Below are 27,114 nucleotides of genomic sequence, written 5' to 3' on the forward strand. Positions count from 1 at the left end.
TTCTGGCTCTGTATTCTTTTTGTCGCTGTAGAGAAATCCAACTGACTTTTGTATGTTGATCTTGTATCCCGCTACTTTGCTGAATTGGTCAACTATGTCCAATAGTCTTCTTGCTGAGTCTTTAGGGTTTTCTAAGTATACTATCATGTCATCAGCATAGAGGGACTTTTCCAGATTTTAAACCATGCAATCAGTGTTCCCTTGCTCCATTCAAAACCAGCCTCTTGGTCTTGTATAGATTTTGTTTCAACACAATTCAGTATTTTATGATTCCCATTCTTTTCCGTATTAGCCATAGTTTGTTTTTACCCATATTGTCAAATGCCTTTGTATAGTCAATAAAAGACATTCTTCAGGAATTCTCTGCTTTCAGCCAGGATCTCTCTGACAGTAGCAGTGCTGTCTCTGGTGTCATGGCCTCTTCTAAATCTGACTTGAATTTCTAGCACTTCTGTGTCAGTATTCTGTTCTAGTAATTATAATCCTTAGCAAGTTTTTCCTTGCATGTGATATTAATGATATTATTTTATAATTCCTATATTCTATTAGATAATCTTTCTTGGGAATGGAAACAAATATGGATCTCTTCCAGTCAGTTTGCTATGTAACTGTCTTCCAAATTTCTTGCCATAAGCTATTAAGCATGTCCAAAGCCATATCAGTTTGTTGAACTATATTAGTTGCCATTCCATCAATCCCTAGGGCCTAATTTTTTTTTATGGCTTCAGTGTAGCTTGACTTGAATCTTTCATTACCATTGATTTTTGGTCATTTGCGTCCCATTATATCTTTGAATCTCTTTGATATCTTTAGTCACCACTGAGACAAGCAGAATCTCTGCCCTCACGAGGCACTCAATCAGAAATCTGCTAAGCCAGCAGAAACACCATTCTAAACCAAATCTAGCCACTACCCTTCAAATCAATATAAGAGCATCTGTCAGCTTCTTTTTCCTTTCCCTTATTTGAGAAGAGCAGTGTATCCCTCGTGTCATGGAGTCTTCTGAATCCAGCTTGAATTTCTGGTAGTTTCCTTCTGATATAATATTCCAACTGTTTTAAAAATAATCTTCAATAAGACCTTACTTACATGTGGTGGTGGTGTTTGCCATTGAATTGGAACTGTGCGTTTTCAGGGGTAAGAAATTACATGAGAGGAGATTTCCCATCCTTCTCTCACGGAGCATCTGGTGGATTCAAACCATGTGCTTTTGGAATTGAAGCACAGCTTCTTACTAGGCTACATATTTATGACATTGAATACTTTTCATATTCTGTTGGCCCACCTTTGTTTAGAATGGGAACAAATAGGATATTGTCTTGAAATGTGTCAGTTGGTTTTCCATCAATTCTTGGACCCTTTTTTTTCTAATGCCTTCATAGTCATACATGACTACATGACACCTACCAACAGCATTCAGTCTGTATGCCGAGCAAATCATTCAAGAAGATAAACAGTGTGAAGATGAATAAAGCAATAAATTTGATGACTCATCAACAACCTGTGTTATGCAGATGAATAAACCTTGTAATAAACCACCCCCCAACAAATACTGAAAATGTCTCAGTGTGTGTATACACACACACATACACGCATATGAGTTTGATAGGATATCTCTGTCTGTATATTGCAGGTATTGTAGTGTGTATATAGGGCACAAATTTAGAAAAATTTCTTAGGTATAACCAAACATCTTGATGGAATTAATCATTGATTGTTTGGCTCAGGACCATAGACATCAAGGTTAGTTGGCAAAATACATAGTCTACAAAGCTAATGTTCTGCATCCTACTTGGATTAGTTGTAACTGGGTTATTTAAATTCTGACAGCAGGAAACTCTGTAGATCCTGTAACATCCACAAAATATCTGTTGCACAAAATATCATTGTTGCAAAACAGTATGTCTATAAGGTGAGCAAAACGGTACACATTTCTTAGACAACCTTACAGGAAGAAGAGGGCAGTAATTTGCCCAGGACTAAAGCTGATAATCCTTACTACTGGGCAGATAGGCAACATCATGATAGATGGAGAAAAGGATTGAAGTTGTTACTTGAATACATAATCAATACTAATGGTAACAACAGTCAAGAAATCAAAAGACCTGTTGCATTAGGAAAATATTCTCTCATACCTCACCACAGTGCCAAAGAGCAAGGATATCAATTAAAAGATTAAGATGTACAACCAAGAGAGAATAAAATAGATGAATGGGACCTTTTAAGAATCAAATCTCTATGCACATCAAAACACTTCTCAAGCAGGGTAAAAAGGAAAGGCACAGACTGGGAAAATATATTTGGTAATGACACGTCTGATAAAGGACTTACATCTTGAATTTATAGAAAACTCCAGTACCTCAGCAAGATAAGCATCTGGTCACAAAATGGGCACAGGATGTGAACAGACACTTGACCAAAGAAGACATTCAGATGACAAACACGTGAAGAAATGTTCAAAATCTCTAGCTCTAAGAGAGATTCAAAGCAAAAGAACTATTACATATCATTTCAATCCAGTAACAATAGCAATGTTCAACAGAGCAGCAAACATAAAATGTTGACAAGGTTGTGGAGAAATCGGAACCCTTCACTGTTGGTAGAAGTGTAAAATGGTGCGGCCACTCTGGAAAGCAGTATGGCACTTTCTCAAAAAGATGAAAATAGAAATACCATTTGATCCAGCAATTGCACTACTGGGAGTATATCCTAGAGAAACCAGAATTGCCACCCAAACAGATACATGCACACCTCTGTTTATTGCTGTGCTGTTCATGATAGCAAAGAGATGGAAGCAATCCGAGTGTCTATCAACAAATGAATGGATAGCGAAGCTTTGGTATATTCACACAATGGAATACTCTGAAATGCTGCAAGACAAGGAACTCATAAAATATTATGCAAAATGGGTGACCCTGGAGGACACAAAAGGACACATACTGCATAGTGCCACTGTTACAAAACAGGACTGACATGAGTGTTGGGGGAACCTAAGAATAGAGGGGATAATGAACACTGTATTGAAACAGATGAGGGAAAGAATTATTGAAAAGGAATATATAATTAGGTATTATTTGCATGACAACAGTCCAGAATAAAAGGTGCATAGCAAAGTGGACGGGGGGGGGGCAGGGAGAGGGAGGAAATTGTGCAATAATGAAAGAATCTTTTTAAAAAAAAATTTTTGTGTGTACTGTCAAATCAGATCTGACTGGTACAGGAGGAGTTTGTCCCTCTTTGTTCAGCAGAGCGTCTGGTGGTTTCGAACCGCTCACCTCTGGGATTGCAGTGTAGCTTCTTGAAAGAATCTTTTTAAAGAGGAAAGCCAACAGGGCGGGAGTAGGGAGGAAAATGTGCAACAATGAATGAATGGAAATCCAAGTTTTCTGTAAACTTTTGTTAAAATATCAATTAAAAAAAAAGATTAAGATCTGCCTAATTGATCCAAGGCATAGTATTTTTATTTGTTTCTCTGGATCTGATAGTTGGACAATGAATAAGGAAGACTGACAAAGAAACAGTCCCTTTGAATTGTGGTTTTGATAGAAGAGTATTGAATGTCTCCCTGGACTGTCAAAAGAACAAACAAGTTGTTCTTGGAGGAAGTGCTCTCACGGTGCTCCTAGGAGGCAAGAATGGCAAAACTTCATCTCACATACTTTGGGCATGTTATCAGAAGGAGTTTGCCCTTTGAAAAAAAATTATTCTGGAAAAGGTTGAAGGTCAGATAAAGAGAGGAAGATCTTCAACAAGGTGAATGACACAGTGATTGTAACAGTGCGCTTGAGCATATCAGCAGTGGTGAAGATGATGCAGATTTGAGCAAGGTTCAGATCTGTTCGTGGGGTGGCTATGGGTTGTATTCAACTCAGTGGAATCTAACGTAACAAAGCCAAGAAGGCAGGAAAAGATGAGAAGGAAAGAAATGTTCAACACAGGAAATAGTGGTATTACATTGCATGGATTTTGGTTAATGTCTGAAACAATATGTGTGTGCTGTTGAATGGAAAATCAATTTGTTATGTGAATTTTTACCCAAGAGCAATAAAACATTTAAAAAATGTACTTTGGAATTTTCACACCCATTTTTTTCTACTTCCTATTCCAGACTATTTTCTGCTTTGTTGAGGTGGGAAGCTAGGTTTTGTAGAATACTGAAAGGTAACTGGTACTTGATGACAACATTTGTAAAGTCTAAATAGCCCTCACTTTAAGACCACTTGCAGTTAGATATGCTTACTTCCTTAAACAGTATGTCATAATAGAGGAAGTAATTGTTGAATGAGTATTTATTATCAATATTCTTATAATTTTAAATATCAGACAATTCTGAAGATTTCTCTTTTGTAGGCTCAATGTTATTAGATGCTATTGAGTCAACTATGACTCTTAACAACACTATGAACAACAAATCCAAACCTTACCCTATCCTGAATCTGTAAATTTGTTTCTAATATAGTTCTATGTTCTAAAATAGCTTTTTAAAGGTCTGGAATTCTGTAATAGCTAATGGACTGCTTGGTATTATCTTGAACTAGGCTCTCCAGGCATGGCCACTGATAGAGAAAAGAACATGTTGGCATGGTCATGCAGGAGGAGGACTTCACACAGATCCAAAAGAAGGGGTAAGAGGCGGTAACACCTATCTGCAAATTTTTTTATCATCTTGCTTGCATTGAAAATCTGTGTTCAATGTTACTGTGTTGTACAATAGTTCCATTGACTCATCTTACTGCATGTTTTCTATTGCAAAAAAAAAATTGATCATGATTAATTATGTGAGATTTTTTCAATGGCTTAAAATCAGCCAAATTTAGTATTTACTTAAAAAAGTTGTGTGTTATCTGTATAAAAGTTTTACGTCTTTAGAATAGTATTGGTTGTGGTTATTTGCTATGTAATCTAGCCTTTTAATTGAGCGATTTACATTTAGTATAAAAGTACTGTTTTTATGTGTATACTTGGATATACATACACTTGTATTTTTCTTCTGTGGTCTATATGGCTTCAGAAAATCTACGTTCTATCACCACAAAAGTAGAGCCAGGAACACTTCACATTTGAACCCAAGTCCAACTGCTGGCAACCTCCTAAATCCAGGGAAAGGTTCATACTAAGACACATGGAAATCTCCAAGGAATGCTAGGTCTACAGATGCTAAGGATCTTCCTTCTAAAATATGAGCCACAGACAGGGAAAACTCTCCCTTAGCACTGGTGTCATGTATTTAGACATCTAGATTCCTAAACTGTGAAAGCATACATTACTGCTTATTAAAACTTTGCACTTATTTCTTTTATAACACCATTTTAACTTAGTGTTATAACAGCATTAAGACAGATTTTGAAATGTTGTTCTGCATTTCCCATCCTTTTAATTAGGATTCTCCTGTAGATCCTTATGTCAAAGTGCTTGGTTATGGTGGCTAGCTATAATTGATTAATTATATCTCATGAAAAGGGAAACTTTTTTTTTTTTTTTTGAAAAGGGAAACTTTTGAAATAAAATACTTCGATTCTATTAATAGTACATTATTATTAGTATTAGAAATGTCTGATGTTGAGTTTGCAAATGTTGTGTTACGTATATTGTCACAATAAAGAACACTAGAAAAGATTAGGATGTATGAAAAACCAGAATACATATATAAATTCCTTTATCAACTGAGAAAATTTTCTTTTTTTCTTACTCTTTTTTTTTCTTAGCAAGCCCCCTTAGGCTTTTGATAGGAAAATTTGCTTTTAGTGCTTGTGTAGTCTTTCTGGTTAGAGATGCAAAGTTTCTGGCCTGAGAAGCAGAGCAGAGGTTCAATTTCTTAATAAATACTTAATTTTACTACCCTGGAATGCTAGTAAATAAGCTCTAGTTTGATTTTTAATTACTTGTCTTATGCTCTGTTCATATGTTTACTACTTATAAAGGTTTACTTCTAGAGGTTATGATTATATGGCATTATATTGCTATCTTCATAATGTTCAGTAGAGCACCATATCACACATACTTATTTTTTAATCCCACTGGGTGCGACTTTGTTATTTTATCTTCCTATGTTGTCAATTTCAGAAATTGATAATTTTTCCAAACTTTACAGTCTGAAATTAACCAAACATTTAGTCAGGATGCATTAATGATAATTGGTGCCTGGAATGCAAAAATAGGAAAGAGTGAAGAAAGAACAGGAGTTGGAAAATATGGGCTTGCTGATAGAAATAAAGCTGGAAATAGAATGATTGAATTTTGTATTTACAATGATTTATTCATTGCAGATACTTTTTCTAAAATACACAAAATACAACTTTACATGTGAATTTCACCCAATGGGCTGCATAAGAATCAAATTGACTACATTTGTGGAAGAAATCATTGGAGAAGCTCAATATCAGCAGTCAGAACTAGGCTAGGGTCAGACTGTGGGTCAGATCATCAATTACTCATATGCAAGTTCAAATTGAGGCTGAAGAAAATGAAAATAGTCCACAGGAACCAAGTTATGATCTTGAATAAATTCCATTGAAATTTCATGATCATCTCAAGAGTAGGTTTGAGGCATTGAACACCAGTGATCGAAGGCCAGATGAGTTGTGGGATGATATTAAGGATATCATGCATGAAGAAAGCAAAAGGCCATTACAAAAAGAGAGGAAAAAGAAAAAACTGAAATGGATGTCAGAAGAGATTACACTGGAACATCAAGAAGCCAAATCCAAGGAAAACATTTTAAAGTGAAAGAGCTGAACAGACGGTTTCAAAGGGCAGCTTAGGAGGACAAAGCAAAATGTTATAATGGAATGTGCAGAGAGCTAGAATTGGAGAATAAAAAGGGAAGAACTCGCTCTGCATTTCTCAAGCTGAAAAAACTGAAAAACTAATTTAAACCTTGTAGCGCAATGTTGAAAGATGCTATGGACAGTATATTGAATGACCTAGAAAGCATCAAAAGAAGATGGAGGGATTACACAGAGTCACGGTACCAGAAAGAATTGATTGACACGGAAAAATTTCAGGAAGTACCATATGAACAGGAGCCAATGGTAATGAGGGAGGAAATGGAAGCTCCCTTGAAGGCATTGGCAGAAAATAAGGCCCCAGAAATCAATGGGATACCAGTTGACTTGTATCATTTAACAGATGCAACCTTGGATGCACTCACCATCTATTGCAGGGTATTTGGTAAATGGCAGGTTGGCCAGCAGATTGGAAGAGGTCCATATTTGTTCCTATTTCCAAAAAGGGTGATCCAACTGAATGTGAAAATTATCAAACAATATCATTGATATCATATGCAAGCAAAATACTGATGGATATCTTTCAAAAATGGCTGGAACAGTACATAGATAGCGAATTTCCAGAAGTCCAAGCAGGATTTAGAAGAGTCCATGGCACTGGGGATATCATTGCTGGCGTCAGATGGATCCTGGCAGGAAGTAAGGAATACCAGAAGAATGTCTATTTGTGCTTTATTGACTATGCCAAGACATTTGACTGTGTCGATCATGACAAGATATGAAGAATGAGAATCCCAGACCACTTGATTGTGCTCATGCGGAACCTCTACCTGCTCCAGGAGGCTGTTGTGTGAACAAAGCAGGGGAGCACTGCATGGTTTGGAATTAGGAAGGGGGTGTGTCATGGTTGTATTCTATCTCCATACCTGTTCAATCTATATGCTGTGCAAATTATCCAAGAAGGAAAAAAATTATCCAAGAAGCTGGACTCTATGAAGAAGCATCAGGGTTAGAGGGAGACTCATCAATAACCTGCATTATGCACATGATACAATCTTGCTTGCTGAAGAGTGAGGAGGACTTGAAGCACTTGTTGCAGAAGATTAAGGAATGTAGCCTTCAGTATGGATTACGTCTCAATATCAAGGAAAAAAAAAGATTCTTGCCCTGGACCAATGGTAGTGTCTTGGATGGAGAGGAGATTGAAACTGTCAGCAGCTTCATCTTGCTTGGATCCACGATTAACACCCTTGGTATGAGCAGTCAGGAAATAAGGACACACGTTGCACTAGGAAAGTCTTCAGTTAGGAACTTCTCCAAATTATTGAGTAGTGATGCCAGTTTGAGGACTAAGGTGCATCTGATTCAGGCCATAGTCTTTCTGATTACTAGATTTCCATCTGAGGCCTGGACAATGAATAAGGATGACAGAAAAAAAATTGATGCCTTTGAGCTGTGATGTTGGAGAAGAACACTGAACATTCCATGGACAGCCAAGAAAACAAATAGGTATGTCTCGGAGAGAGTGCAGCCAGAGTGCTCTTTGAATGCAAGTATGGTGAGGCTGTTCCTTGAATACTTTGGACATATTGATAGGAGGTACTATTCCTTGGAGAGGGACATGAAGTTGGGAAGGATGGAGGGTCGGCAAAGGAGAGAAGAAGACCCTCAACTAGATGGATTGACAGGGTGACTGCTGCAATGGGCTCTTGTTTGTCAAAGTGTGAGGATGGCACAGGACAGGAGTAGTTTCAGGTATTTTCTTCATAGGGTTGCTGTGAGTTGTACTTGACTCAATGGCAACAACAACAGCAATAACAACAGTACATGTTTAAAGTTATGTTGCCTTGTCCTGTCTCAAAAATTAATGAAGCATTAAGACCAAATAAATATTTTAAAATTTGTGCTATTCAATAAATGACATAGTACATATATCTCTGGATTATTGACAAGAATTTATCTTCAAACTCCTTAAAATAGATAAATAAGTTAATAATAAATATTTTTTCGTATCACGTTTCCTTTTCTGTCCTTTTCCCTTTTTGTCTTCCAAACTAATTTATTAAAAAGCAATAAGCATCAGTGAAACAAGAGAAGAGTATATAAGGTGATCAATAACACCCAAGAGTAACACACTGTCTGCTACCTCAAAAGCAGGAGGTTGAAATTCACTCTTGGCTCCGTGGGAGAAAGAAGAACATTCTCTTAAAGGGGATAGCCTCTTAAAACCCAATGGGTGTTCATTTCCTCTGCAAATAAAGACATTTTACTTCCTTTGCAAACCAACCAACCAACCAACCAACCCACCAACCCACCCAGTGGATGGTCAGCTATGAGTCAGTTCCAACTTATCGTAGCCCATAACAGCAATAGCAATAACTTCAAAGAAAGTGAAAGGCAATTGAGTTTCAAGAATGTGATCTAGTGCTCCCTTTCGCAGCAAATATACTAAAATTGGAGCTATACAGAGAAGATTAGTATGGACCCTGTGCAAGGATGACACACAAATTTGTGAAACATTCCATATTTTTTGGGTATAAAGAATGTAGTATGTTTTCTGCTTTAGCTAACCCTTTTGTCTTTCTGAATTATCATTGGATGTTCATTGTAAATTTAGTTTTGTGATTTTAAAATGTGGTGTATTATATGATTTTAATAAAGTTTGCCAGTTTTATTTTATTCCTCTGCATCAGTAATACATTTGTTTAAAATGATTTAAAATGTGGCTCAGTCTATCATATACCTCTTTAGTTTTCCATCTTTTTAGGAACAGAAAAAATCCTAACTTTATATTTCTTCACTGTAACTGAAAATCTTATCTTTCTTTATAGCTTAAATGACTCATAATGGTTAATTGCACAGCTTTAGAACCTATTTTGTTTAATGTTATGTTGCTCTATTTTATATATTACTAAACCATCTAGAATAGTTTTACTCTTAGGCATAAATTTAAGAGGTCCTTATTGAGAAAATGCAAATGTATTTTATAGGAGTTTTTGACAAGATAGTTTTAAAAGATATGTTAACTCTGGTTATTTTTGAAATTAACCAATTGAAGATCACTGCAGTACCCCAGTTTTGGTCATAATTATGCCTTGAATTATATTTATTTGGTATTCAGTCATTTGAGCAAGTAAATTGTGACATTACAGTTGTATTTCCTTTGGAAAAACACTTTGCTAGTTAGAAGAGCATTTCTTTGTGTGTATAAACTAAAGTATTAAGAACTATACCTTAAGCATTTTACTTTTTAACAATTTTTAAATCAGTTCAGGAAGGCAAGCCTTCCATTTTCAGTACAATGTGAATCATAAAAAAAAAGTGAATCGTTTTATTTGTGACTTTTTACCCAATAAAATGCCTGATAGAATCCTGAAGGCATGTGGCTTGAATCCACTAGATGTTCCCCTGGAGAAGGAAGGGCAATTTCCTCCTGTGCTGGTTGGGTCGGATTCAGTGGTACACAAGAAAGAAAAAAAATATTTCTGCAGGTGGACTTGAACTTTCTTTAAGGCCTTTCAGGGAATGGGATACTTTCTCTGACATACTTAGCTGAGCTCCAGGCTGAGCTCAATTCACACAGGGGCCTTGGTTAAATTTTAGTGCCGGCAGGTTGTCCTTGGCCCAGAACCCTGGCCATCTCAGGGCTATGTCTGGATTTAGAGTCTCTTTAGGCTTTGAAAGGAACACTGCCTCTGAAAACCCAATGGAGGGTCAGCTATGGGTCAGTTCTGACAGTACACCAGAAAAAAAAAATAAAGTGACAGACTAGAAAAGTAGTTTGATATAATACTATTCTTGCTGTTCAGGATTTCTTCTATGTTGACAGTCTGCAACAGAAATATACTTGAAAAAAAATTTTTAAAAAAGAAATATACTTGAAATTGTGTAACTCTTTTCCTTTCACTTAAACAAATGAATTTTTTTCTTATTATAGAGTTATAGAAAATACAAACAGAAAGTAAGGTATTCTATGTGGTTCCTCCTGCTCATAGTGTAGTAGCAGTTTATATTGTAAACGTTGTTGTTATTGTTGTAGTGTGCCATTGAGTTGGAACCAACCCATAACTGACCCTCTGATGGGTTTTCAGAGGCAGGTAATTGCATGGCAGGAGATTTTTTTTTTCATTTTCTTTGTGGACCAGATGGTAGATTTGAACCACGTGCCTCCTGGCTTGCAGCACAGCTTCTTGCCACTAGACCATCAGAGCTCCAGAGCATTATGGAAGCTATTTTGTTCTGACAGTCATTTTAAGAAATGTATGCCTCAGTAATTTTGGCAATAACGTGTTTTACTAAGCTTTATGTTCTAGTTCAAGCTGACTCATTGTAGTTGCCACTCCTTCTGCACTTGGCCTGGGGCCTAGACACTCATGAGAATTCAGAAACAGCAATGACTCCCAAAGTGAAGAAATCTCAACTCCCAACCGCAATGAACTTTGTGTAACACTCCATTCCCAATCTCTGCATATAAACCCGATCTTTGCTTCCTTTCAGGGTTGGATCGGTTTGAGCATTAGCTGATGTTCTTGATAAAGAGCTTTGTTGATCCCTAAACTTTGGCTGAGTGTTTAGAATCCTACATTTCTGCCATAACAATAACCGTGATATTGCTTTCAAGATTTACTTATATATACATGAAAACGCATAGAGACATTATTATTTCCCCAACAAAAAAAAAGTTATTCTGTTTGTGTTAGTTACATATTGTTATTGTAACAGAAAAACTGCAAGTGGACAGCTTTTAAAAACTAATTTATTCTCCTGCTATTTAGCAAGGTAGAACTACACATTTAGTGTATTGATTCTAGGGAAAGGCTGTATTTCTTTGTCAGTTCCTGTCTCCTTTTAGACATTGGTAGGCCTGGCATTTCTTGGAGAATGTATTGTCTTGATGTCAGTATTTTCAGGCAGTCTAAGTTAGAAGGAAACACTTTGATCCTGGGTTTAATTTCTTGATGGTTGAACTCTTCTTCTCCCTATTGATTTCTCTCTCCTTTTATCTCATTTAAGATAAAAAGTATTACTGAATATACCCCAGGGGAATGCCCCTACATCAAATCAGGCTTATAATGAGATTAAAGAGGCTTCATCCCACCCTTAATTCTACAATTAATTGGTTTGTCTAATCACAAGAGATTATATTATACGTCTTTACACATATTATTTATACTGGTCCAGCCAATTAAACAAATTTTGGAGAGGCACAGTCCAATCTTTAGTACTGTTTCCTTCATTTATAACCTGTTTCTGTGTTACTGCCTATATTTCTGAATGACAGTAAGTTGTACATATTCAGTGTTATTTTTATATAGATATAGATTTATAGATATTGGATCTGACTGGCACAGGAGGAGATTGCCCCTCCCTTCTCCAGCGGCACATCTGGTGGATTTGAATTGTGCTCCTTTGGGATTACAGCATAGCTTCTTGCCACTAGGCCACCAGAGCTCTCAGTATTATTTATATTTATAGTTTTCTACTGTTGATCACTCAGATGGCTTAAGTTTTTTTCTATTAAAGAGTCATGAGAAAAAACATTGTTTAGTTTTTCATTCCTTTATTCACTAAATACTTATTGATACCTACTGCATGCTACCTAGGGTATGTGATACTGGCTTGCAACAGTGAACATGAACCATTTTAAAAGTACTCATTAGAGTACTCATTTTAAACACCTTAAAAAGAGTATATTATCTCTTTTAGTTATTTTTAATACGTTTGAAAAAAAGGAGCTATAATTCATTTTTTAAGACATGGAGGAGCTTTTACTAAAGAAAATAATGTAGTCATTTCTGGAAAATAAATGTATTGTTTTCATTTTGGTTTCAGGAGTTGTTATTTTTTAATTTTAATATTCTACCTGTAAAAAAGTGAAACTAAACATTAGAATTTAATGGAAATGTTGCTTAAGGAACCTGTAAAAAGAAAAAATGTGAGATGGGTTTAGGTAAAATAATAGTGGATCAGTTCTTGCATTAATATGGTTAACTTGACCTCTGCTTTACTAAAAACACTGTATAAATAACTCTGGTCTACTGTGAGTTCCTATTTAGAGCACCCGATATTCTGAATAAAAAAACAGGTGAAGAGCTTAAAAGTATAATTTTATATCATTTTTTGATTGATTGAAAGCTCTTACCAGGGAGCTCTCATAGCAATAGTGGTAAGGAGTTGCACTGGGAGCCCAAAGATACACTGTTCAAATCCACCAGCTGCTCTGCAGGAGAAAGATTGTCAGTCTCCTCCTGTATAATTAACTCTGAAAACCTGTTAGAAAATCAGCTATGGGTTGGTTCTGACTCCATGGTACCCAACAACAGCAGCAGTACGCTTCCCTGCAGCCTCACTGTATAATTTTGGCAGTGAGGTGGTTATAATTGAAAGTAAGATATTAAAAGAAATGAGTAGCTTTTAAAATTATTAAATTGCTTAATTTTCCAAAAAGTAATAATTTGAGTTTGAAAGATACAGGCCTTATATTGAGAATGAACGTTGTACTTAATGTTTTCATAGATCACTGTAATGTTTATATAGTTTCACATCTTTAACGTATGATTACATTTGAAGTGATTATATTTACTCACTGTTTTGTTTTTCTTTCAACAGCTAAAAGATGTTGATACTAGGAAAATCATAAAAGCAATGCTTTCTTACGTGTGGCCCAAGGACAGGCCAGATCTACGAGCTAGAGTTGCCATTTCTTTGGGATTTTTGGGTGGTGCAAAGGTAATAAGACAAATTAATCGTTTGCTTGTTGCAGTAACTAAAAAAATACTACATTTTCTTTCAACTGATGAAAGATTTATTTTGAGGAATATTACCAACTTTTAGAATTCTGTTTAGTTTTGAAAATTATTTTTGTAGTCATCTAAAATGTGCATGGACCTCAATACCATCACCTTTTCTGTTGGTCACATTTATCACCACTTCAGTCTCTAGTAGCCTCATCTTACTGGAGTACATTTGTGAAAATGTAAAAAGATCATTGATTGCAACAAAGTCTAATGAAGTTTGTGAAAAAAGTTATTTAGAGACGAATCTCATTTAATACATGTCTCTGGTAAATTGAGATCCTAGTTTGCATTAATTCGAGGAGGTAAAGGCATAATGTCAGAATGATGGTATAAATAATAAATAATAGGTAGTTACAAGCGAAAAAAGAACAACCCCCAATTGATAGTCATTAAAGCTGGTCATTTTGGTACTATTCAGTGTATCGGCCTTCATTTCAGGAGCCTCTTCAGCGTCTGAATTTATTTTGACTTTGTTTTGTAATAAAAATTCTTATTATGATTATTAACAAAAGTTTACAGAAAAGTTATATTTTCATTTATTCTTTGTTGCATTTTTCTCCCTCCTCCTCCTCCCTCAGTTCACATTTTTAAAAAAATTCATTGATTGTTGCACAATTTGTGTAAGTGTTATCGTTTCCCCGTTTGATAGGTTTTATTCCTTGTTGAATACTAGTTGACCTTAGGATGATGGGCTATTTTTTAGGTTTCCAGTTCTTTTTCATTGTTGCATGTGTCTTTCATTGTTGCAGTACCATGCTGTTTTGAATATTACAGCTATGTAGTATATTTTGAAATCAGGGAGTGCTATGGCTCCTATTTCATTTTAGTTTTTCAAAAGTGCTATTTTATTCAGAGTCTCTTTCCTTTGCAAATAAACGTTGACAATTGGCTTTTTTTATCTCTTTTCAAAATGAATTTGGTATCTGTATTGGGATTGCTTGGCGTCACAATCAACACTCTTATACCAGAACCCAGGAAATCAAACAATTAATTGGATTGGGAGTGTCATTCTAGAGACTAAGGTGTGCTCAATCCCTGGCCATGGTCTTGCTTTGCATCAAAAAGCTCGACAGTGACTAAGGATTACAGAAGAAGAATTTACACCTTTGCGTTGTGGTGCTTGGGAGAGTATTGAATACTCCATTGACTGCTAGGAGAACAAATAGCTTTGTCTTGAAAAGGGTGAAACCATGCTGCTCCTTGGATAGGTGGATTTTGAAGCTTTGTCTGACATACTTTGAGCATGTTGCAAGGAGGGACCAATCCTCTGAGAGGGACATCATTTTTGGAAGGGTGGAGGGATAGCACAATAGAGGAAGACTCTAGGGGATATGGATTGACTTAGTGACTGGGATAATGGGGTTAGGTGTGTCAGAGAAAATGACGTTGGCTCAGGATAGAATAGGGTTCAGGACTATTCTACATAGGATCGATATGAGTCGCATGAGCCTCAATAGCACATAACAACATGAAGAACATTGGGATTACGTTAAACATGTAGATTGCTTTTGGTTACTAATTTTCACTATATTGCATCTCCTAACTGAACTGAAATGGTGGCATGGAACATTTTGGATCATAAAATCCTATGATCTGTCGCATCAGAAATGAAAATTTGAGGAAAAACAGGATCACATTCATAGTTTGAAAGACCATTTCTAGATCCTGAAATACAATGTTGTGACAGGATAATATCCATACACATACAACGAAGACCTGTTCAAAAGATTACCATCATATATGAACCACCAACCAGAGCCAAAGAGGAGGAAGTAGAAAATTTCTGCTAACTTTTGCTTTCGGAAAATGATTGAACCTGCAATCAGTATGTATTAATAATGCAAAATTTGAAAACAAGGAAGAAGGTGCAGTAGTTGGAATAGATGGACTTTGTGACTAAAATGAGGCTGGAGCTAGAATGATAGAATTGTGTATAATCAATGATTTATTCATTGCAAATACCTTTTTGTAAGAAACCTAAACGACAACTATATAGTTGTATATACATGGAACCTACTAGTCTACACATGAATCTGACTATTACATCTGTTTTAAGAATTTTTGAAGAAGCTCATTATCATCAGTGAAAACTAGGCCAGGTGCTGGTTGTGGAACAGACCATGAATTATTCATTTGCAAGTCCAAATTGAAGCTAAAGAAAAAGAAAATCATCAGCAAAATGTGTTGGATTTTGTCAGATGCCTTTTTTTGCATCACGTTTTAGGATCATGTAGTTCTTGCTCTTTCCTTTGTTACTGTGATTTTCTTATGTTGAACCATCCTTGAATACCTGCCATGAATTCCACTTGGTTATGATTTGTGGGTTTTTTTTGAACATGCAAAATTCAGCCATTCTGCTTCTAGCTTTATTTGTTACCAAGTCCATACTTCCCACCTACCATTACTAGTTCCAACTTTTGCATTTTGTCACCTGTTATCATTAACACATCTTGATTGCATGTTTGTTCAATTTAAGACTGCTAGATTTGGTAGAAATATTACATTTTCTCTTCTTTGGCTTTAGCTGTGGGATAATATATTTTAATTCATATTAACTGGACTTTCTTGTATGTGTATGAATAATCTCCTATGTTTCACAGTGTTCTACTTCAGAATAGATCTTCCAGTTTTCTTTTTTATTTATGAAAGCAACATCATTCTTATTCTGTTTATCATTTCCAGCATAGTATACCATGTGAGTCTCTTAAGTCAGAGGTAGCCAAACTAGTTTCATCACACCAATGCTTAGAATGTCGATGTTTATGCATTTCATTTCATTTTTCATAATCTCTTGTTTTTCAAAATTCACAATTCATACATTCCATGTTTGCATTCATTTGTCTTCAGTTTGATTGGTTTCAAGTTTGGGCTCTACCTTTAATACTCTTTGTGTGCCTCTGTTAATCGTGTGTTTTTCAGAGATCTGATATTTAAGAAGTAGATGGCAAATCCTTCTTCCTATTGTGTCTCAATCTGCGCTCTCCACTAAAACCAGTCTACCATGGGTTTCCCTTTTGGCATTTGACTCACCAGTGAGTTAACTTTCAGCATCACAGCAACCTACATATTACCTCAGTACAGTACAGTAACAAGTGTTTTACCAGTATAAACAATGAATTCCTTAGTCCAACAAAGTGACAGATTACTGTTGTACCTCTAATATCAAATCAGGCATATAAATACGATGTTACCCAATCCAGTTGAAGCCGTCATCGTCGTGGCAAGATGTGTTCAAGGAGTGTTCCTTCTAAGACTCACACCAGGCACAATGGGGTAACATCCCACATGTGAAAATTAATGTCAAAGTGAAGTCCCTTCTAGATCTTCAGTGCTAGTACTTTCCACAAGCTCTGAGCGCTGCAGGCCTAAGTGCCTATATGGGCACTAATTCACTAATGAAAAAGGCCTGACTTCTATGTTTCTGCTCCTTTAAAATAGAGGGTCAGCCACCAACTAGGCTGTGTGATCAAAGATCGCCGATGGTTGCTGTGATATTATTTGTTTTAGTTGTTAAGTGTTTTTGAGTATGATTCATAGGGTCATTATGAGTCATACTCAACTCGATGGTAGTTAATAACAAGTACCACATCAACAATACCAGTAATTGAATGTTGAAGGGTGTGTATTTGGGAGAAATCTTATTTGGCTATGATGTATTTTTGTACATTATTTTATTTATTTGCTAATATTATCCTGAGAAGCTTCACAGCTATTTTTATGAGAGATACTGGTCTGCATTATTTTAATGTAATTTTTCACCCAATTTTGTAATTAGGGTTTTTTACTGTCATAGAAGTTTGGAAATGTGTCTTTATTTCCCCTTTTTACAATGGATTGTAATGAATTGATGTCCTTTGTTTCCAGAATGGTAGCTTTTATCAGTGAAACCAGTTTGTTCTGATGTTTTTGTTTTGGAACATTAGTAATAATTCATTAAATTTATATAATAGTTCTGTATCTGCGCTCATTATTTATTCCTCCATATATAAATTTTGGTTAATGGTACCTTTCAGAAATTAGTTCTTTTTTTTTCTATAATTATATTTTATTAATTTTCATAAACATTTACAGAGATTTTGGGCTTCCACTCATTCATTGTTGCACTACTCTCTCTACCCTCCTCCCAGTTTGTTCTTGTCCAGATGCCACAGTGCTTGTCAAAGCCAGTTCTGATTAATCTTCTTTGTCAGTGTATCCTTCTCACTACTCTAAAGGGCCCCTTTGGCAGTAGGAAACACATAGACTATTATGGAGATTGATTTTGGAATTCAGATGCACTCTTATTGATTGTGCTTGGCTGTACATGTACATATCCTTGAAGATGTATCATGGGGGTGTTGCAACCTAGAAGACACAAATTTGACTAACAAGTTATAAGTACATGAGTCCAAAAATTATGGAAAAGTAAAAGAAAAGATTCTTTCATTGTTTTACAAACCCTCCCCCAGGTCCCCTCCACCATGCAGCCCTCGCTCTAGTCTCCTGTGATGACAGAAATACCCAGTTACATCTCTCTTTTAGACGGTTCTCTCCCTCCTCTGTTTCAGTGCAGTATACATTATTGAACCCATCTTACTCAGTCTCTCCCCAACCCCAAGGACAGTCCCATTCTACAACAGTGGCATCATGTAATATTTGTCCTTTTGTGACTGGGATATTTCACTCAGCATAATGTTCTCCAGAGTCAACCATTTTGAATAATATTGCATGAGTTCCTTGTTTTTTAATGCAGCATAGTATTCCATTGTGCGAATATACCACAGCTTCTCTAGCCATTCGTTTGTTGATGGGCACTTAGGTTGTTTCCAACTCCTTGCTATTGTGAACAAAGCTGCAATAAACATGGGTGTGCATAAGTTCTTTTAATCTGTGTTGTAAAATGTTTGAGCATCGTTGTTGTTGTTATGTGCCGTCGAGTCGCTTGCGACTCATAGCGACCCTATGTACAACAGCCCTAAATTCCGCTCTGTCCTGTGCCAATCGCACTGTCTCTGACACTCTCATCCCAATTATCCCAGTCACTGAATCAATCCACCTCATAGAGGGCCTTCCTCTCCTGCGCTGTCCCTCCACCCTCCCAAGCATGATGTCCCTCTCCAAGGACCGGTCTCTCCTCACAGCATGTCCAAAATGTGTTAGACGGAGCCTCAGAATCCTTGCCTCCAAGGAGCCACCCGGTTTAACCCTCTCCAGGACAAATCTGTTTGTTTCCTAGCAGTCCATGTTACCCTCAATACTCTTCTCCAGCACCACAGCTCAAAGGCATCAATTCTCCTTCTATCCTCCTTGGTCATTGTCCAACTCTCTGATGCATAACAAGTGATTACAAAGACCATGGCCTGTATCAGACGCACCTTAGTCTCCAGAGAGACACCATTGCTCTTCAGTACTTTGGAGAGGTCCCTAACAGCAGACTTTCCCATGGCAATGCGCCTTTTAATTTCCTGGCTTAAACGTTTGAGCATAGAGTAATTACTAATATTTTTTTAATTCTTCTTTCAGTGTCCATGAGACCTGAACCCTCATTCATTTCCTATATTCGTTGTCTTTCTTTTTTCTGGATTTTCTTGGCTAGAAGTTTTTTAATCTTTTTTTTGATCTTTCCAAAGTACCAAGGAATTCTGGTGACGTAGTCTATAATGTGTCAGGTTACTATCCATAATGTTCCATCAGGTGCTCTGAGGGAGAAAGAAACTTGAGTCAAAGGTTGCTATGAGTCAGCCAACTCATTGGCAGTGAGTTTATGAAAGAACTAGCTTTTGATTTTGTTGAATTTACCTATTGACTATTCAGTCTCATTGCTTTCTGCAGTGCTTTTTAGGCTTTCATGTGTTTGGCTCTTTTTCCCTTTTTATTTATTTTTTTTTAGGTGGTTCTGACTTGTATTGCTTAACTTTTGTTAAATACACACACATAAAAACAATAAAAATAATTAAAGAAATCTTTCTGCCAGACCTGCTTTCCAGATTTTCAGTCCAAATTATTGCTGTTAGGTGCCATGGAGCTACTTCCAACTCCTAGTGACCCTATCTATAACAAAATGATCCAAGTCTTAGGTCTTCTCACAATAGGTTAGGTATGTTTGAGGTCATGGCTGTGTCAACCCATCTTGTAGAGGATCTTCATCTTTTTCACAGGCCCATGTTTCTCCAGGGATCGGCCTGTTTGAAAACACATCTAAAGGGAGACTAAGTCTCCAGAATAATCCTTCTTTCTAAGGAGAATTCTGGCTATATTTTTCTTCCGTTTTTTTGTGAGTTTTCTTTTTTATTACACCCTTTTCCTAATGTAAAAACGTAATCATTTATTCTGTGATATAGATGACATACATTTACAATTGATCTACTTTCTAATAACATTGTAGGCACTTCCCAGGTTAAATAGGAAATCTGTTCTATACCTTACATATTTGTCAGAACTTGAAACTGGTTTAGGCAGGGCCACAGAAACTTCTCCAGAAGAGATCCACATTTTCAAGTTACAGTGAACTGGAAATATACCTGGAATGATAAAGTATAGGTTGAACTTGGTAGAAATTTAATCTTTTAGAAAAGGAAGGGCAAAATACATATTTCATACCAATCAAATATTTTGATGCAGATTTTTTAGCAGTACTCCCTTGTATGTCACTTTCTCACAATTCTGTCACTTTTTTACAGATCTGTATATAAATCTTCATGCTCCTGAAGGTGTTAACTATGACTCTTCTGAGTATCTTATTGTAGGGCATCATTCCTTAGTTATTCCTGTGATTGGTACAGTACTGAATCTGCCAAGTTGTAATATTTCATGTCATTTTCTGTTTCACTTTGCTAGTCATGAGTGAACCATTTTAAAGGATAAGGATTGACTGTAAGTCAAACTTTTATCACCTGGGGACTGTATATGTGATGGGTCATGGTGAGGGCAGGTAAAAAAAAAATTCTCGTTTTCTTCCTGCTGTCCCTGGTAATACTGTTGTGATTAATTTCACTTGTTAGAATTGTGAACAAACAGTAACTAACCAATTAGGAATCAAGCCAAACCCAACCGTCTGCTTTTTAGTAAATTCTGACTCATGATTCTTCATTGGGTTTCTGAAGCTGCTCATCTTTCTTCTTTGGAACAAGTGGCAGATTTAAAGTTCTGATTTTTAAGTTAACAGCCTGACGGGTACCTTATCTGCTCTCCTTCTAATCAAGAAATGCTAAAGATTTGTTTTTCCATTATTGTTTCCTTATCTAATGCTTTTCCTTGCTTTACATCCGTGTTTCTGGATTGTGTAATTTTTCTAGTTATAAGCACTTATTTTAGCATTTCTTACTATACAGTTCTACTGGCAACAGATTAGTTTCTGTTTATATGAGAATATATCTTTCAAAGGAAAGATATATACTTTTGAAGGGTAATGTCATTGGATACAGCATGTAGCTGTTGAAATTTGAAAGGAATGCCTGTTTTTTCCAAGTCACACAACTTTTCTGCCTTTTGTAGGCTACAGTCATCACTTTTTTACAGCTTTGTGATGGAAAATAATGGATTTTTCTTTTCTAATATGTTTCTGCCTTAAATTCTTTCCAGCCTTTTCACATTTAATTTTACTGGATTGTTATTTTTATTGTTTTAACAGTGTAAATATTCAGATTTGTCTGTATGATTTCTATAAAGAAGATTAACATGAATACAGTTCTATGTTGTTTGCCATCAAAGCAATATTGACTCATCGCTGACCCTCCAGTGAATTTTCAGAGGCTTTAAATTGCAAGGGAGGAGATTGCCCATCTTTCTCCTAGCAGCTGGTGGATTCCTTCTGAGTGCCTTTAGGTAGACAGCACAACTTATCACTAGGCTACTAGAAGCTTTTTTAACCCTAACTTCCTTTAAGGTTTTCAGTTTGTCTTTGTCTTTCTGCGGTCTAGATACATTATACCCAGAAATATAAAGTGGTCTTAGTATGTATTCTTTTTTTTAAAAAAAATTAAATTTTATTTTATTATTTTTTATGTGTACCGTCAAATCAGATCTGACTGGTATAGGAGGAGATTGCCCCCTCCTTCTCCAGCAGAGCATCTGGTGGATTTGAACCGGGTACGGTATGTATTCTTTTTGATGTTTTGTGAGTTGTGATTTTTGTATCTACATTTATCTAGTAAAAATCTTAGCTTAATTATGATATATATATATGTTTTACATTCCTTTCTCTTTTGCCTCCACTTCTGATATCTTTATTACTTGAATGTTATACCTTTTATGGGGAGGAAGAAAGTGAGTTTTAGTGACTCACTAGTAAGTTTTTGCATTGGCAGCTCAAAGGCACACAGTTCAAATCTCTGCAGGAGAAAGATAGGCAGTCTCCTCTTTTTTTATTAACTGCCTCTGAAAACCCACTGGATCAACAGCACACGAAAGCAACAACACATATCTTCCATAAGAATCTCTCAGGCTTCCCCCCCCCATTCTTTTATGGTTTTTCTTTTTCTTTCTCGGCTATGGGATTTTCTATTGATATTTCTTCATAGGGGTCCTGGTGGCATTCGACTTTTCTATTTACATTTCTTCATAGGAGCCATAGTAGGTTTAGTATTCTACTGCTAACTGAAAGGTTTACAATTGGAATCTAACAGCTGGTCTGAGTGAAAAAGATGGGAAGTTTCTTCCTGTAAGATTTACAACCTTGGAATCTCATTGTAGGATCACCATGGAACACAAACAACTCAATGGCAGTGAATTAGGAGATTTTTAAAAAAATTATTGATATCTTTTATATCAGTTCTTTCCTTAGTAATATCTCATTTACTACTAATTCCTACAAAATCTTTCTGTATCTTAATCCTTGAAATTTTCGTTGCCTACCCATTCCATTTTTGTTCTTCCTTCCCCTTCGTCTTCCCCCTCATTACACTCTTATTTTAGCAGTAGCAGACTTATGCAGTATTTGGTTTTTTGTGACTGAGTTTTTCACTAAGCATAATGCAGTTGGTGGACTCAAACTGTGTGTCTTTGGGTGTGCAACACAACTCCTTACCTTGAAGCCACCATAGCTCCCTGTATATATATGTATGTTGTTCTTATAGACCATCACATTGGAATCAACCTATAGCTGACTTTCTGGTGGGTTTTCAGGGGCAGTTTATCGTATGGGAGGAGATTGCCTGTCCTCCTGTGGAGCAGCTGATGCTCTCAAACTGCGTGCCTTCGGGATTGTAGCATGGCTCCTTAGCATTAGGCCACCAGTGCTCTCTATATATGTATACCTCTGTACATATCTCTGTTTCTTTCTGTGTGTTTATGTACATATAGACTACAATAAGAGGCAATTTACTGTATGTGCAATGAGGATTTTAGAATTTCAGATAGCAGAGCTTTTCAAATGGATGATTAGGGATAATTCCATGAAATAATATTTTCCTAATCTTTATTTAAAAAAACAAAAAACAACCAACCAAAACACTGACCCTTAAGCAAGCCACAAAAGCCTTAAATCCATAGCTATTGAGTCAGAAACAACACTTAGCTGACACTGCATTGTGTTTCCGAGGTTATAAATTGCACAAGGGGATATTGCTCATATTTGTACAAGAAGCTACTGGTGCATTCAGACCCCAGAGCAGTACAACAACCACCACCACAACATACCTTTCATAAGTTTCTCACAGTTCTTTTTTCATTCCTTTATGGTTTGCTTTTCTTTTTTAAGTTTTAGACTTTTCTATTGACATATGTTCATAGGAGTTCTGCTGACTCCTATGAATTTGCAGTGCAACTCACTGTGGACAACACTATAATAGCTCTCCCTTATCTACATAGATTGTGAGTATTTAAATGATAGTCAACATAATGTAAGACTCCTCAAATGACAAGTTTCTCATTTCCAAAAAGGTTCTCTTTACAAATTAGAAGAGTCTATCTCTACTGCTAATATCTCTGTGTCAGTAAATAGTTAAGAATATCTGAATACTAATTTAAGGATTTATCTTTTTATTTGCATATGATGGATAATTGTTGTTTTTATGTTTTTAGGCTATGAATATTGTGGTTCCCTTCATGTTTAAATATGCTGTAGACAGTCTCAACCAGATGTCGGGAAATATGCTGAACCTTAGTGAAGCACCAAATACAGTGGCAACCATGGCAACAGCAGTTTTAATTGGCTGTATGTGTCATTCTTTAATCTGTGTACAGATGTGACTTTCTTCCAGAGGATTTTATCATACTTGGGCAGATGATCTTTTCATAATATAACGTAGACTATTTAAATTTATTGCTTTATAGATTATTTTTATATGATAGACTTTGCAAAAATTCCCTATTAACAGTTTTATGTTCTACAAAACCAGTATAAAATAAGACATTAAATTAAAACTCTTCTGGACTACTAAATAAAGGAATTGTCACCTCAAAGACAGGTGGGAGAAAAATGGTCAGTCTCCTCTCTTGTGATTTAAAGCCTCTAAAAACCCACTGGAGGGCCATCTTTGGGCTAGTTCTGACTCAGTAGCAGTGAATTTTTCTTATTGTTAAGCTCTTTTTAAAAGATATTTTGCAGTAAAGTTATTTTGCTGTTACTTTTGTGTAGTAAAATAGTAAAATTGTTGATTATTTATACTTGCATACATGTCAGAGTTTATTATTTTATTAAAATATGTTCATTAGCAATGACAGAAATAAAAAACTGTATGAATGAATTAAAAATCATAATTTATGACACCAGCATCTAGAATCTCTGAGGGAAAATAGCACTGAAAATATGTGCATATTATTGTGTAAAGGTTAATATGTATTACAGTATTAAATTCCTAGGTTGGTTTGTGTATTAGTGTTCTGTGATACTGTCAGTAATTGACTTGTTCATTGGAAAAGCATTTTCTCAACCTGAACCATTTTTATACTCTTGTGATTTTAATTTTACATATCTTTTTATTTCTTAGATGGTGTGTCAAGAGCTGGAGCTGCTTTTTTCAATGAAGTTCGAAATGCAGTATTTGGCAAAGTAGCCCAAAATTCAATTCGAAGAATAGCCAAAAATGTCTTTCTCCATCTTCACAGCCTAGATTTGGGTTTTCACTTGAGCAGACAGACAGGAGCTTTATCTAAGGCAATTGACAGAGGAACAAGGGGTATCAGTTTTGTCCTGAGTGCGCTAGTATTTAATCTTCTTCCCATCATGTTTGAGGTGACTCTTGTCAGCAGTGTTTTGGTAAGTCGAGCATTTTCAATAATAAGATTTTGTGTTTACGTTCTCATTCATAGTTATTTAGTATCTGAAGTTATTGTGCAGTTACATGCCTGTGGATTTGAAAAAAAAACTCAGGATACCAGAAGAATTAACAGTTCTTAAATTTCCTTGCAACAAGAATCTTATTTTTAAATTATCTTGCCAAAAAAATTTGTGATTCTTAAATTATCTTGCACAAGGTTCATGGGATTATCCAAAATTTTTTATTGTGTTGAAATTGTAAATAATTTTTAATATTGCCAATGTCAGATGGATCTTGGCAGAAAGCAAAGAATACCAGAAGGATATCTATCTGTGTTTCATTGACTATTCAAAGGCATTTGACTGTGTGGATAACAACAAATTGTGACTAACTTTGGGGAGAGTGTGAATCCCAGAACACTTGATTGTGCTTATGTGAAACCTATAATTGGACCAGGAAGCAGTCTTCAGAACAGAGCAGGGAAACATTCAGTATCATAAAGGGAGTGCGTCAGGAATGCATGAAGCCTCTATACATTTTAAATCTATATACAGAACAGATCATTCATGAAGCATGTGGAGGAGGAATGCTGATAAGCAAAACAGTTCATTTGAGAAGCCCTTGGAGGAAGAATTATGAGGAGGAATGTCGCATCAGGATGGGAGGACGACTCATCAATAGCCTATGTTATATAGATGATACAGCCTTGCTTGCTGAATCTGAGATCTGAAGCACATGCTGCAGAAGGTCAAGGACTGTTGTCTTCAATATTAATTGAAGATCAACATCAAGCAGCACCATGATGAATGGAGAAGAAATTGAGGTTTTTAACGTTACAGCTTGCTTGGCTTTACAGTCAACAGTCTTGGCACCAGCAGTCAGGAAATCAGAAGACAAATTGCATTAGATAAATCTGCTGTAAGGGACTTTTCCAGAGTAATGAGAAGCAACAATGCCAGCTAGAGACTAAGGTACACCTGATCCAGTCCGTGGTTTCCACAATTACTTGCTCTGAATCAGAGAGCTGGATAATGACTAAGAATGACAGAAGAAAAATTGATGCCCTTGAATTGTTGTATTGGGGAAGAGTCTTGAACATACCATGGATAACAAAGAAAACAAATGGGTCTGTCTTGGAGAGGGTGAAACCAAATTTCTTCTTGGAGTTTAAGATTTTGAAGCTTTGTCTTACATATTTTGGGCACGTGGCCGGTCGAGACAAATTCTTGGAGATGGACATCATTCCTGGAAGGTGGACGGACAGTGCAGGATAGGAAGACCCCAGATGAGATGGATTAATACAGTAACTAGGGCAATGGCAGACAGGACAGGGTAGGTTGTAGAGCTATGGTACATAGGGTGGCTATGAATCACAGGTGAGTTGATGACACAACAAGAACAACATATGCATTTTATTGTTAAGATTTTCCTTTTAAATTTTGTTACCAAAGATATTTGTGCATGACATTGGCTTGTTATGTTCAGGATATCTAGCTTTTTTCTGCTCACTGTTTATAACCTTTCAAGGAGCTGCATATTTTCTAGGTAATGTTATCTTGGCTTTCAGAATACATCTTTAGGGTTGTTGCAATATTTCATTATTAACATTTAAAGGTAGTATCAATGTGGCAGGAGTGTATCATTAAATAAAAGGTCATTGTTTCAAATCTGCCAACTACTCCTTGGGAGCAAGATGGGAAGTCTCTCTTAAGGATTTACAGCCTCAAAATACTGATGTAAGGGTCACTATGAATTTTAATTGAGTCAATGGCAGTGGGCTTGATTTTTTTCATTGTTGCAGGAGTCCTTGGGTGGTGTAAATAGTTAATGAAATAGTTAATAAAATAGTTGAAGATGCAAGTCTTCTCAGAGGCATTTCAGATGAAAGTTTATCAACTTCTTAAAATGTAGCCATTAAGAATTTTATAGTTCTACTCTGATCTATACAGGGTTGTTTTGAGTTGGAGTCAACTGGATGTCAATTGTTTAGTGTTGTATCAATGTGGGAAGTGAAGTTTGACTTTCTTGTTACTTTATGTAGGTTTTACAACTTTTTAAAAATTAATTTTAATGAACATTTACAGAGATTTTGGGTTTTCCTTCATTCATTGTTGCACTATTTTCTGTACCCTCCTCCTCAGTTCGTTCTTTCCCCCCGCCCTTGAAAGTCTGTTTTAATTGTCCGATTGCCACAGTGCTTGTCAAAGCCAGTTCTGATGAATCTCCTTTGTCAGTGTGTCCTTTGCCATTCCTTATCACTCTTCCCTGAGAGAGACTTCACCCTGATTCATAAGAAAAAGGGGATGGCGTATTCTCTTAGCTACATCCTGCTGAGAAGGGATGCTGTAAGTTTCAGGGTGAAGATCTTCTCTCACTACTCTAAAGGGCCCCTTTGGCAATAGGAAACACATAGAC

General features: G+C 36.2%; 1 protein-coding gene across 1 annotated transcript in view; it reads left to right on the forward strand.

Moving 5' to 3' along the window:
• Positions 1-27,114, forward strand: part of ABCB7 (ATP-binding cassette, sub-family B (MDR/TAP), member 7) — a 114,739-nt gene that overhangs the window by 32,054 nt on the left and 55,571 nt on the right. The window contains exons 2-5 of the mRNA XM_006901770.1: positions 4,539-4,625; positions 13,335-13,454; positions 23,522-23,654; positions 24,430-24,698. Of these exons, the coding sequence (XP_006901832.1) occupies positions 4,539-4,625; positions 13,335-13,454; positions 23,522-23,654; positions 24,430-24,698 (609 nt within the window). The remainder of the gene's footprint in view (positions 1-4,538; positions 4,626-13,334; positions 13,455-23,521; positions 23,655-24,429; positions 24,699-27,114) is intronic.

Source organism: Elephantulus edwardii, unplaced genomic scaffold (assembly GCF_000299155.1).
Source record: "Elephantulus edwardii isolate Elephantulus edwardi_28Jun2011 unplaced genomic scaffold, EleEdw1.0 scaffold00343, whole genome shotgun sequence".
In the NCBI taxonomy this organism is placed as follows: Eukaryota; Metazoa; Chordata; class Mammalia; order Macroscelidea; family Macroscelididae; genus Elephantulus; species Elephantulus edwardii.